This window comes from Atractosteus spatula, chromosome 4 (assembly GCF_055471065.1).
Source record: "Atractosteus spatula isolate fAtrSpa1 chromosome 4, fAtrSpa1.hap1, whole genome shotgun sequence".
NCBI lineage: Eukaryota > Metazoa > Chordata > Actinopteri > Semionotiformes > Lepisosteidae > Atractosteus > Atractosteus spatula.
This window is the reverse complement of record NC_142709.1, coordinates 8,533,412-8,547,180: the sequence shown is the minus strand read 5'-3', so window position 1 is coordinate 8,547,180 and position 13,769 is coordinate 8,533,412. Positions and strand designations below refer to the sequence as shown.

General features: G+C 38.4%; 1 protein-coding gene across 3 annotated transcripts in view; it reads right to left on the bottom strand.

The window, feature by feature from the left end:
• Positions 1–13,769, bottom strand: part of atp11a (ATPase phospholipid transporting 11A) — an 84,721-nt gene that overhangs the window by 43,782 nt on the left and 27,170 nt on the right. For all 3 annotated transcript variants that reach the window (XM_088913625.1, XM_088913626.1, XM_088913628.1), the window contains exons 2-5: positions 4,001–4,123; positions 3,015–3,104; positions 2,728–2,808; positions 362–469 (exon numbers count right to left, since the gene is read on the bottom strand). In XM_088913625.1, coding sequence (XP_088769751.1) covers positions 362–469; positions 2,728–2,808; positions 3,015–3,104; positions 4,001–4,123 — 402 coding nt within the window. The remainder of the gene's footprint in view (positions 1–361; positions 470–2,727; positions 2,809–3,014; positions 3,105–4,000; positions 4,124–13,769) is intronic.

Sequence of the window (13,769 nt, the reverse complement as noted above, 5' to 3'; positions counted from 1 at the left end):
ACAGAATCAAACCAAAATTGATTCATTCACTTAATAATCAAGCTAATCAAACAGAATAATCAGTACGTTTTAAAATGCTTTAAATTTTAAATAATTTAACATCTGTTTTATATTTCACTATATACAGCCTGCCTTTTTGATCAGAATCTGTATGATAGTATTTTCACCTTTATACTATTTACTACTGTTTATGTAAATCAAACACAAAAAAACGGAGGTTTCTAAGAACCATTTTCTTTGCACTTGTCACTAAAACTCTGGATTTGGTCTTTCCTCTATTACTTTGCAAGTGGATCCAGGCTGTTATGCACGTTTTTGACTTTTCCAGGACGGTGTTTGTCCTTTGACTGGGGACACTTACTCGTAATTTCCGACTCTGCTTTCTCACCACTTTGCCATGCTGGATGATGTGGACAGGACACTGATTAATGGCATTGTCTGCTTTATGCCTGAGCCAGTCTTCATATCCCTGGAAAACAGACAAGACAAATACACACAATACTGTGGTGGCCTACAAAAAATAACTGGATTGTTCAACGGTCTGAACCCAAGATCTTCTTTAAGCTAGAGACCAAAGATGTCCTAATGCAGCAATGAAATGTCAAGCTAAGAGATGAACAGCTTATCTAAGATACCAGCTCAGTGTATCAGAGGTTATGCCACTGTAACATTCCCTCTCTCTGCCACTGAGGAAAAGTATTATTGACATGAGGTGAAGCCATCTTTCATGGGTAAGGTTTCCACAGTTTTGAGGCTTCTCAGTGAAAAAGAGAACTCAAATGGCACTGACTTTAAATCTAAAAATGTTTTTTTTTTTATCTGTGGAAATGTATTTCCCCTTTGAGTTATGTACTAGGAAAAAGAAACCTCTCTTGGTTGTATTTTGAGGCAGGTTTTTGGTATAGGGAGATATGTTTATCACAGTGAGACCGAGGTTGGTTAGTGGTTCTATAACATGTCTGAGCTTAGATACTCATGCTTGTCATAAATATTGTAAATGAAATTCAGTGTGTTTTGTGTTTTTGGTCATTGATGGACATGACTGCATCTTTTTGTTGGCCTTTCTTTGACTCTCAAACTACATGAGGAACAAAGAAACCACATTACCAAACTCAAATTCCCTGAGGAGAGGGGAGTTTTACCGTTTAACTTACAGAAATATGATTAATGGGCAAATAGGTGTCAAAGTGTCAAAGCATGATTTTTCCTTACAACTCCCTATTAATTACAATTGGTGTCTTAAGCTAAAACTTCAACAGTTCCTCCACTTGTAACAATATATACACACAACTTACAAATTCCTCTCAAAAATGGAAGTTCAATTATAATATTAATCATTTAACATTAAGAATTATAAGAATGTAAGTTTTTAAACATGAATGCCTTAAGGACATGTCCTCCTCTCATTTGTAACCTGTGACATTTAGCCCAATTAGTAGCTATTTGATCCTAGGATTCCAATGTATCAGGGTAAGGTAGCATGTTCCAGATTCAAACAAACCTTTTTGCAAATGCACCTTCTGTTCTCAATTTTAAATGCCATCCCAGTGTTCCCCAAAAAAAAGTTACACACACACCAGCCAAACCCTGAAGCAAAGTGCAGAACATTTTCGAACTTCCAATCAGATGTGACGCTATGCGTACACACAGAACTGAGGTTTTTGTGCAGCAGGGGAATTGCAAGACTACACAGCCAAATGTCACTTGTCAGACCCACTTGACAAAATATCAGTTCGAAGAACCACATCAGTCTAACAGTATCATGTCACTATCACGGACCTGTGCTAGTTTGTCATTTGATGTGCCCATTAACACTGCCTCTCGGCGCATCACACAAAGACGTTAGCCGTAAGGATTGCAGCTGATCGCTATGCAAGGTGACATATGTTTACACTGATGCTAAGAGATATTAAAAACTGACAACAAAGATGCTGTTTTACTCTGAAGGTGCTTAATACACATGATGCGTACACAGGCTCAAGAATGATAATCTGCGTGACAGGTTCACCGTAGGCAACAGTGTATACAATGAAACACCTTGTCAGTCAGTGAAACCGTCTGCTGACAAACATGAGCCTTGGCTTCTCTGGGGAAATCTGGAATTCTTAGGATTGGAATTAAAGCTTCAAGTTGCAAATCCTTAGAAACGGAAAAACGACTCCTTTAGTATTAGATGTTCATTAGCAAATTTAACAATTTAGAACACACACAGTAGAAAATACATCTAGAAAAGCTTTATAGAACTTGATTTGTCTCTCCTAAGAATGGTATTTGGAAGTTACAGAGCAAAAGTGAACTTAATGTGAAAGCATAACACCTTTTGGCACAGCTACTGCATTCCTCCGGGTTAACTCAAGTGCTTGTGAAATGAAACCCCTTAATTTTCTTTTTTTTCTTTATACAAAGAAGTACCGTACTTCATTACAAAGTCAGCTCAGCAGGTGATGAAAGCGGTTTGCTTTTTTTCCCAACAGTCTTCACTGGTCAGAATTCAAACATAAATGCAGCAGCATACTGGAGCCACTGCAGCCAAACTGCACGGTTATCCAGGGCAGACATTTGTACTTTCTGTAGTGTGCTTTGGCTCACTATCATTAACTGCAAGACCATACTGCTCTGAGGGCTTGGTTGTGCGTGTGATATCTTAACAGTGGGGTTAAGACAAAGATTTGCCATTTCGCCCTTCACCTTTTCAACCTGAACTAACCTCTCTCAGGTTTCTCTCACCTGTTTGATGGCAGTGACTGTAATCACAAAGAACAGTGGAAGTCCACTAGTGACGGGGCTAGTCGGAGTGTCAATAATCAACTGGAACAGAGCCAACAAGGAACAAACACTGTAATCAGCAACTGTTTCACAATTTCCAAGACAAAACAAGAAGGCAGGGTGTAAGTCAAAAGAGAAAGTAGAAAGGTTTTATCTTAGCATGTCAAGAAAGCGACTCTCAATGATTTTGAAACAACTGTGGAACATGCATTTCATCTATGAAACAGAAAACAAGCAAAATACCTTACCTGCACAAGGAAAATGATTAGGAAATAAAAATTTGCAATTCTTCTGAACTGTTCAAACAGGTTTTTCGGTACAAAGTTCCAGAAAGTGTACTGTGGAAGGAAAAATGTCTGGGTTAGACTGACACCGTGGAGAGGTATACTGGCTATATCAAAGTAGTAATATACTACATTCACCTGCAATTAATCTGACTGCTCCTAACATTCATCTGTCTTCTTGTTTACAGGACTTGCTTACAAGAGTGAACCTTGGACTACTATAAAAAATTTTTACATATATCATCAACCTGCCCAGAATGATGGCCTCTGTTAAGGAAATATGAACAGTGATAATCACTAGGATCACTTGAAATCTGCTGACTGACAGTGCTAATCACTATTAAATGCCTAAAAACAATTAAAACCTTCTTCAGATGTTGTAAATGATGCTGCAACTCAAGTGGCAAGCCACTGAAACTCAGCAGGTGTTACCCTGGCCAGTACCTGGATGGGAGACCTCCTGGGAAATCTAAGGTTGCTGCTGGATAAGATGGTGGGGCCTGTAGGGGGCGCTCACCCTGCAACTGGTGTGGATCCTAATACCCCAATATAGTGACGGGGACACCTTACTGTAAAAATGGTGCCATCGTTCTGATAAGACTCTCTGTGGTCATAAAAAATTCTCAAGGTGTTTCTCAAAAAGAGTAGGGGTCTTACCCTGGTGTCCTGGCCAAATTTCCCATTGCTCTTTACCAATCATGACCTCCTAATAATCCCCATCTATGAACTGGCTTCATCACTCTATTCTCCTCCCCACTGATAGCTGGTGTGCGGTGAGCGTTCTGGCACACTATGGCTGCCGTCATATCATCCAGGTGGAGCACAATCCCCATTGCCTACAAAGTCCCTTGAGTGGAGTGTCCAGAAGAGTGCTATATAATTGTAAGGATTTTGTTTCTTCTTTGCCAGCCTTAGTGATGACCTAAGCGCACGTGTCAACTTTGCATTACCTTAGAGGAGACTATTCTGTTGTCTGGGTATCTCTGGGGAATGTAGGCCTCTGCTCCAGGTGGGGGCTCCTTGTGGCCGATGTACACTGTCCGGCTGTCCACCCAGTTCTCCTCTCCAGCACACTGCAACAAAATGCCACCACAATGAGGTCAAAACCCAACACTGTCACTGTCTGCCTACAGGACAGCTTTCAAAGCAGTCTGCGCCCAGAGCACGTCCTCGGCCATCCTTCCAAGCAGACTGGAAAAGCTTAAAGATGCTAGGAAAAAAGACCGCTGACCAACAGAAAGGAGAAATTCATGTTTAATCACTCAAATTTAAACATGTATACTGTATGTCCATTCGAATAGAGGTGGTTTCCTTTCGATTAAGAAAATTGGAGAAGTTCTGCACCTAGAGCCAAAAGCTTTGAAAGTCATCCTGACTGGTTTTTGATTTTGACTGACAGAAGGAAGAAAGGGTAAGGGGACAGAGAGGTACAGTACACAGTTTTTACATGTAATGTGCAGTATATACTGTATGATGTACAGCCCCTCACAGGATTGAGATGTACAGCACAGTAAAACGCAATTACTCTTTCACAGCTCTCCTGCTGCCAAGGCATGCTTTTAATCTTCACTCGGACAGCAGCTAAACCAACCTTGTGGCCACGGTCATATTTCAGTTATGGTAAATATTGTTCTTCTACATCACAGCAAATGCATTGCATCTTACACAATCTCTCTTTTATTGCGCCAATATAACAAAAATAATTCGTCAGGTGGTGCTGCCTTTCCAAAATTATTCACCATGTTGTGGTCAGAGAAAAGAAGAGGCTTGTCGAAACCAGATTTAAACATCACAAAAAAAGCAATCCAGGGGTAACTGCAGGCAGGTAAATAAATATGATCCCAGACCCCAGACAATTCTCAGTGATAATCTGATTATTTCAAGATGGTAACTAGGCTTTTGTGAAGATGGGGGAGTTTCTGGGAAAATGCAAAAACCACAGCTCTCCTGGAGGTACGAGGTGGAGAAGGACTATTTTAAATAGCATTTAAAAATCAATTTGAAATGCCACAGGATGCCAGTGTAAATAAAGCCACAGTCGGATGTTGTTTTGGGAAAGCAGCGAGCTTCATAACAGGAAGTCCAGATGGAAATCCATTGTAAGAGAGATAAAAGCTTCCCTCTCCTGTAGCCTAGACCTTATGTGTCATGCTGTTCCACTGATGGCTGCTCAGAATAAAATGAAGCAAATCAGCCTTGTACACCTCATAGTGTTTATAGACTTTCTGCCACTGCCACCACTGAGATGACTTACGATATAAAGAGATTTCAAATGAATGACAATTTCAGAATACCATCATTCTGGTTTTGATAGCTGGGAAATGCACAGAAGAACATTTTAATTTATATGTTCATTTCACAGGAAAAGGTCTTCCTATGTCCTTTACCTAAACCATTCTCTCTTTTTATTTGACATCTTCAGGGTACTGACAGTGGTTACATTGTGAAAAATGGCAAATGAGCCACTAAATTAAAGCAGAGAGAAGTAACAAGATAGACAATGCCAAACAATGAAACATGAAAAAATTAAACCAGTCCACTCCTATTAGTGTTCTTTGCAAACACGCTCAGTTTGAGCATTCCAGGTTTGATTTAAAAAACACTTTAAAAATATGTATACGCCATTTGAACTCCAGCCAAATAGGACAGAGTAAATGGAAGGGGGTTAATACGTTTGCAACATAAATAACCATAATTATAATATATAAAAAATTCCAAGCTCACTGGTATAGCCAAACAGTCTGTCATACCATACACACGTTAAAAAAAAGAAAAATCCTTTTGGCACTGAATAAGCCCAGTGCCGTTGAATTCAGCGACATGAAATAAATGATGTGATAACACAAGTGGAAAACCAAGCAGCTGTTTATTTAGTGCACAGCGCTATTCTTCCAATCTTCCTCACTGGGGGATTAGAAATTAGCCTGCTGCATCTTTAACAGTTACGTAAGCCATGAAAATATAGGCTATTACTTTAAAGGCTATTTTTATCCAGGGTGTTCCATATATTGCCTAGGACGATTACACATCTGTTAGCACCGGTTTTTGTAATAGAAGTCGTTTAGAGCCACCAGAACTAGACCATAGCGAAGCATCAGGGGGCAGCTGCCGGAGGCCCTACTGGAGGAAAAGGCTGCTGTGCACAAGTCCCTGGTCATGAGAGGAAAGACGAGGCTCCACCGATGGCAAATGGGTTCAATTAGTAGTTCCTCCTGTGCCTGCAGAAAAAGAAAAGTGTCCCCTTCTCCCATTTCACCACCTACAGTGCTAGGAAAGCTTAAACGTCAACACTGACACTTAGCCATACAGAGTCTAAATACTGTATATTAATTGGAAAACAAATTAAATGCATTTTTTTGTTTGCTTTTGAAATTCCTGCAAACAAACACAGCACTTTTTTTAAATTACATTTTCAACTAAGTCCATTGCCAGCGCTATCGGACGCACAGTTTTTTTTTCTACTGAAATGTACGAAAATCATCTTTGGACTCTAAATCGACAAGGTTTCAGGGGCCCTGCTAAAAGCCAAGGAGTGATATTCACTAGAGTTGTAGAGAATTGATACACTTTGTTAAAAACCTGTAAAGATATTTATGACCTAATAATAATCTCCAAGTGTACATCTGCATTAATAAATACAGGCAAGACTGCCTTGGTCTACTCCACCATGCAAACTGAAAACACCAGTGCTTCTGTCGACTTCAACAGAACATACTATACTGTGCACGTCCTCTGGGTCTGGTTCACTAAACGTTTCTAGAAATCCATATAAAGACTAAATAATCTAACCCCTTCATTGATGACATGAAATTGTATCTCTTGTCTTGTCTCAGTTATCTTTTGGTTCATCCTTCTCTATTAACTTACTAACCTACAGTATGTTCAGAGATTCTTTCTTACTTTATGCTCATAATTCATGTTTTAGGTGTCCAAAGGAAAACGAATGTCAGAATAATATTAAAACCTACAGTATAAAGTTGACGTCTATTCTTTGGGAGAGTGCCTGCATGTGTACATTGTTGTAATAAGGTTTATTTTCTTAACAAAAAAAAAAGTGTTGATGTTAGATGCACATTGGTTTTTCATTTCAAAGGAAATGAGCCATTACTAAGCCACAGACTCCTATGAATCATAAATGTTCATTAATTTTCTAGGTCTGGCATTTTAAGGACATATATTCAAAACTTATTTTTGTGAATGTGTCAATTCACCTTAGACCTGAAGATTAAGTGTCCCAAGACAACAGTGTTGGGGATCAGAGTCCAAGTCACTCAGTATATCCTGTTGTCTGTTGACTAGAATAACAAATCCATATTTCAGTAGCACGCAGTGATATAGACCTCTATTTTAACATTATATACAGTCATGTACTGTAATTAGAAGCAGTACTAATATTATGAATATAAAAAAGAATGATCGTATTTCTTCCGTCTTAAGACCCCTGCCATTATTCTGTGATGAATGCATCCTTTTCTTATACTGTAAAATGATTTAAGTTCTATAGTCGCAGAACAGATACTTTTATAGAAGGGTGAAACTACACAATGAAAATCAAAGCAATACAGAATTGCTTTACAAAAAGTTAGCAAATAACCAGTGTTTTGCAAATGATTCCACTATGTGTGGATTGCTAAACACAGACAATTGTACACATTGTGAAAGCAGGCAACACATTTGAGACAAATTGTCTGAAGGGGAGAGTCCCAACCCACTGTTTTCCAAATACACAATCTAACAACTCCAATTGAGCAATAAGGAGTGGGGAATAAAAACCTATATACACCTTTTCAGATGGTTTCATTCACATGACTCAAACAGGAATGTACTATGTAACTATGTACAGTGAGCTGTAACTAAAAACAGTCTATAATACACGCCTTTAAAGGACCACACTGCTTTTAAAATTGTCTGTAGTTGTGGCAAAAATTAATGTGATAGGAAAAAATTCTGCCAATACATTTAAAGAAAAAGTCAACAAAGTTGAAATGGTATGCATTGTACACGTGTGTGTGTACACATTCCCAGCAACTATGGAAAATCTGAAGGTAGGCATATAACAAGAAGCTTAGTCTAGTTCACCTGATGAACTTCAACAGCATACTGTGGAACTTCACTGTACACCTGAAGAATATGACTGAAGTCAGAAGAGGACTTGAATTTTTTTCCCGTGCTCACATACTAATTTGCTGCATCACTTAATGGTCACATGGAATACGCACAAAAAAACATCCCTTTATACACACACCAACACACTACAGTAAAGCAGCTTAGGAACTAAAAGACCCAACAGCTGGTATAACAGAGTTCGTCATCATTGAATCCCTGCAATCATCTCTAATCCCATCTGCTTAAAGTGCAGGGCACTCCACAGTGAAGGGAGTTTGTTTTTTCAGCATACAGACAAGGAAAAAAGACACCATACTCGGGGCATGAGGTCGATTCTTTTTTTAATATTCATCTCTGGTGCCTTGTTTTTTACTAGTCAAGAAGGCTGCACTGTGTTTTGTTTCTTATGTAATCAGTACTGACGTTAATCCACTAACACGAGGGCTTCTGTTGAAAGCTGTCCTGTCCCAGTTTTTAATCAGGCTCTGGGGTTCAATGTTGTGCTCACAGCTACCTAAACAGAACTTTACAGGTTTAGCATCATTTCTCTTACAGAAAGTGTGAGTATTATACAAATGGTTAAATAAAACACTGAGAGCAACATCATAGAAGGAGGTTCTGCTTGTCAGTGCAAGGAAATCATTAAAACTGCTTAATGATAGACTACCAAAAGGGTCTGTTCATCTTGTTCATAATCTGCGACCTACTGTATAACCTAACAGTTAAAGTAACACAGGGTAAGCCAATTTTTTTTTCTCTTTCACCTCCCTCTCAAATAAAAGAAACCACACAAACTATTACAACATGACACTTTTGTAATGAGGAAAGAATTCTAAGTGTTACAAAAAGTTTTGCATTTCCTTTCTACCAATCCAAACGTCAGATCTGCAAAGGTTACAGTGTTAGATTTGCTTGTACAGTGAAGAATTTCAGCGGATTAAAAACAAGAAATACAGTCCAAAACAACTCATGTAAGGCTTGTAAAGAAAGCCGTATGGAACACATCACCCTGCAAGTGCCTAAATTGTACTCCTTCACATTCAGCGTCCTGCTCATCATATTACCTGTTACATAACACGTTTTATGCCAAACTTTTGACAACTAACCAATTATCACTGAGGCAACAGAAAATACTTGGAAATCTTTATTTGGAATGAAGGAAGTTGGTAAAATTGTTCTTCTGACATGGTACTGAAGAGTACAGTCCACAGCCATCTTCTTAAGGACTTTCTTGTAGCCTCTTGAGCAGAAGCAGTTTTCTTTATTCTATTGTCATCCCAGACTTCTGGGACAAAGTCCAGATATCTCCGAGCAGCTTACTGTTTGTTCATTTCAATGACATTTGCTATCAATGCCCCATTGTTCCACAGCTTCAGAAAGGGAGCCAATATGCACCATATTAGCCAATCCACTAGAAACATAACCCTATATACAATGCTTATCTACACTCTTTTTCACTTGAAGAAAACCTTCACATTTTGATTTTTTCAAGGGACCTGTAATCAACAGAAAATCAAAAAGGAATCGTTTGTGAGAACACAATGTTTTATTTCTGTCCTACTTAACTGAACCTAAGCAATTTCTGGTTGAAGAACTAGATTACCCATATTGTATGAGAAGCAGGGCAACAAGTGCTGCGGTTTGGAAAACCCATCACAGACATTTTTCTATAAAAAAGATAATCACTCACAGAGGCTACAAGTTGTGAATAAAGGCCAAAGAAATATTTTGTGATTAGGATATAATGCATCGTACATTAGAAAACATTTACACTAAAAAGTGAAAGAAGCCCCACAGCTGTAAAACAGGCAGCATAGAAAGCACTTCCTCCGACTACAGTCACAGTAATTTCATCAGAAGCAGTTTTCGGTAATATACTGTAAGTATACAATTTAAATATCCTGTGACTCCTGTAGCCTAAAACAGCCTGCTGCCCTGCATTGTGAACTATAATGCCTTGTATTTTGAAATACATATTCAGATTCATATTTAGTATGGACAACTAACCACAAACAATAAGTAAGGTGGTGTTTTAACACTAAAGGCCAGCTCCTAAAGACGTACTCTACATTCTCCATATCCACTGACTTTTTTATCCATTCTGTCTCCTCAGAATAGGGTAACCTCTTGTTCACCTGTCAAAATTGAAACACTTTTTTTTTTAGAAAAGACTATTGGGTGCAAAATGTAACGCACTCTTTATTCGTCACCTACTATCAATATTTATTTTTTCACATTTTTTTTTGGAAATATAGCAGTTGTTGTTTCAAAGTTGTTGGAAGCAGAGGTCCCAGAAGGGGGTCATCACAAAGCTAGGAATATGAAGTAACATTTACTCTTTTACACCATCACCACACAACCTGCTCCGTTCTCTTTTCATACAGTGTGTATGGTCTCCACAGAGACCAACATTTGCATGTTCAGATTATATGTAAAGTATGACAGAACTGCATTAGCTTAGTCACAGTGAACACAGTGATGATCCCCACTTTTACTTGTTCCTTTGATAAAAAGGATCATTGTACAAGAAAATAATACCGATCATTCGTTTTTTTCTGAAGTTCATCAATTTCTCCTGTGTTGATTCAAACTGTTCTTTGCCTGGGTGTGCCTCAGGAGCAAAGCAGGTTATGTCAGTGAATACAACAATACATCGCACACATCCATTAATTCACTTTAGAGCTACACAATATACTGGATACTTGCAGAGTACTTTTCAACATGCTTTCAAACTGACTCACTTTAGCCTCATGATAACACACAAATGCAGTAGTGACGTGTACTGCACTGGATTTTCTGAGAAACTCAACCACAAAAATTCAGGCAAAGAATACAGAGCAGAGAAGCCTGCCCAACACACCTCCTGTAACTGCAGTATACATACTAGAATTGCCATGTTTTGCATCGTGATTTTATACCTGCATTCTGCATCCCTAATAACTTGTCTTGTTCCAAAGCACAAGAAGCTCGTTACTCAGAAAACACTCATCCAAGACCTTAATTTGCAATTATATCTGTGGCGGCAAAGAGAGAGAAAGAGGTCAACTAGTGGCCCATATCTGTAAACGTCTGCATACACTTCTACAGAAAATGTGCTAGGGTGTAACCCATTTAAAAACATTTTCCATGCAACCCATCTGTGGGAGGGATGGCTGAGTAGGCAATTACAGTTAGCAAACCAATTTGTTTTCTTTAATTAAATTTAGAATTCCTGCACCTCGTGCCATCAAGCTGTCACCTGCTTCTATAGTACAGAGTGGGCACTGTCAGGGAATCACATAGGTGATAAAAACATGCTGCTCAGACTCTCTTCCTGTTGTGTGTTTTGTGGTACTTATATTTAAGTCTGCGGTATAACTCACTCTCTATCTGCCCTATTTCCCCCCCTCCATGTCTTGTTCGGTGTGTTTGTTTGGGACTTTTCAACCATTTCTCTGTAAAAGCCTTTAGTCCAGCTGTACGGATGACATCAGACTTGTCATTTCTCATTGAAATCTATGCTAGATGACCACACCTGTCACAAAGGGCAGCACAAATGTATCCAAGCACCTTCACCCGTAATGCCGAAAGGAGAGGTCAAGACACGAGAACCAGGGGTCACTTCGTGCCTTTTAATCCTGCAGCCCCTGGGGGAATCTGTGGTACACTGGAAGGTCAGTGCAGCTATATTTTCTGTAAAGACATTGTGCACAAGGTGCTCCATTTCCGAGCACACTGTGTGGGGGGGAAGCAACGAGCACCCATCTTTAATTTATATGCCACAGCTACAATCAACTGCCCTGGTTCATCTTTATCGTCACTGTCAACATGATAAGGTCTTATCATTAAAAGGAAGCCTGTCTCCAGCATAAATGCAAATATCAGATGAGGCACAAGCTTTCAGAAAAGATAATACTGCAAATCAATAAACAAAGATCAAATGACAATTAGAGCTGCTGTCAGCTTCCAGAAGTATCTTACAAAATAAGGCTTTTGTGCAAACCACTTCTGCCTGCATTAACACAAAGGAAGAACCTGTCAGTTGTGACAAACTGTTTCAAAAGACCAGAAAATGCTTAAATAAAAGAATTACTCAAGCTGGGCACTCTCATCAAAAAGAGGACATCTGAAAATATCAAATTACTCCCACAATGCCACATTTGAACTCCATTTTCAAGTGCTTCATTGACAGCGTCATTCGGATGCAAAACCTTTCATGAATGAAAATGGAGCGTAAGAGAAGAGAAGTGTTACATTAGCTGAAAAAGGAAGATATGGTGAATCCAGGTACAGAAGCATCAGTCCAATGTGGTAGCTAACTGGAGTTCAAAACCACTGTCAGTAATTTTTTCTTAATTATTTTGACCTCAAAGCCTTGTTTACATGCTTGATCTCATTAAAGTTGAGAACTCAGAGAAGTTATTTCAATTACACTGCTGAATTGCCACTCCGATAAGGCTATGTACAAAAGAAAGATAATGGAAATAAAATACTATGCCTTTCCATACAGTAAATCTCACAGATCAGAAATACTGTGTCCATGTCATGTTCATCACATTTATCAATGTCTACAGAAACTTGTTCATCCTTGAGATACTCAATAAAACAATATATCGGACAAACAAAATATAAAACAGAAAACTATTACCACGTTTTTTTTTTCTTTTTGCCTCCACTATGGAGGTTTAATTAAATTTCATTAATTGTATACATTGAGCTTTATTTGAAAGCAGTCTCATACAGCCAGTTTCCTAAATGTCAAATGACTTTATAACACTCATACTTATTTATAACTATTGCTTCAAAATATACAGCAATGATCTGTTATAAAACATAACATCTGCCAAAGAACAGGCCACAGCAAGATCGATGGTAACATTTGGAACTAGCTTTTAGTTATGGTGAAGGTCAATATGAATTTCTATCTACCTGTGAGGTCATCTGGAAAAAAGGTTCTAAAGGACCCTTGTTGTAACAGTGTTATATTTAGCCTCTGTGAAGGTGTTGGGCTGGTTATAAAAAAATATTTCAAGTAGCTTTGCCCTTAAGAGTTTTACCTGATTCTTAAACTTGCCTGAAACAGTAGCTGTATACCCATCCTTCCAAAATCACATCCTACTGTAGAAACACTTAAGACAGCTTCAAAAAAGCACTTGTAATTACCATGAAATAAATTAAAAATATTTCTTTCTAGAGATGGCATCACCTCTGCCTGTAAAAACACCTGGAAGAATTAACACTTAAGAGTTCAAGATAATGCTCTGTACTATTCTTGATGGTCCTGAGGCTTGCATCGATTAAGTTTTTTTCTTGTCTCAGGAATATATTAGTGTCTGGCTTTATTCAAACGATTTCCTAAGCTGACGTCAGTCACGTAAAATTGATCAACTACAGTATTTTCAATATGAATTGTGCAATGTTAGGATTTTAATCTTGCTTATTTATAGTAATAAGGCAAAACATGAGAAAAATCAATACTGCCTCTTGCTTTTGACCAATATCACAGCTTTTGTTTGCATTTTTATTGCAACATTCTGAGTCTTATATTTATATTAGATTTCCATCAATAATAGCACAGTGCACTCAGCTATTTAAGCAGAAGATGCCGGCCATATACAGTATACCGGTACTACA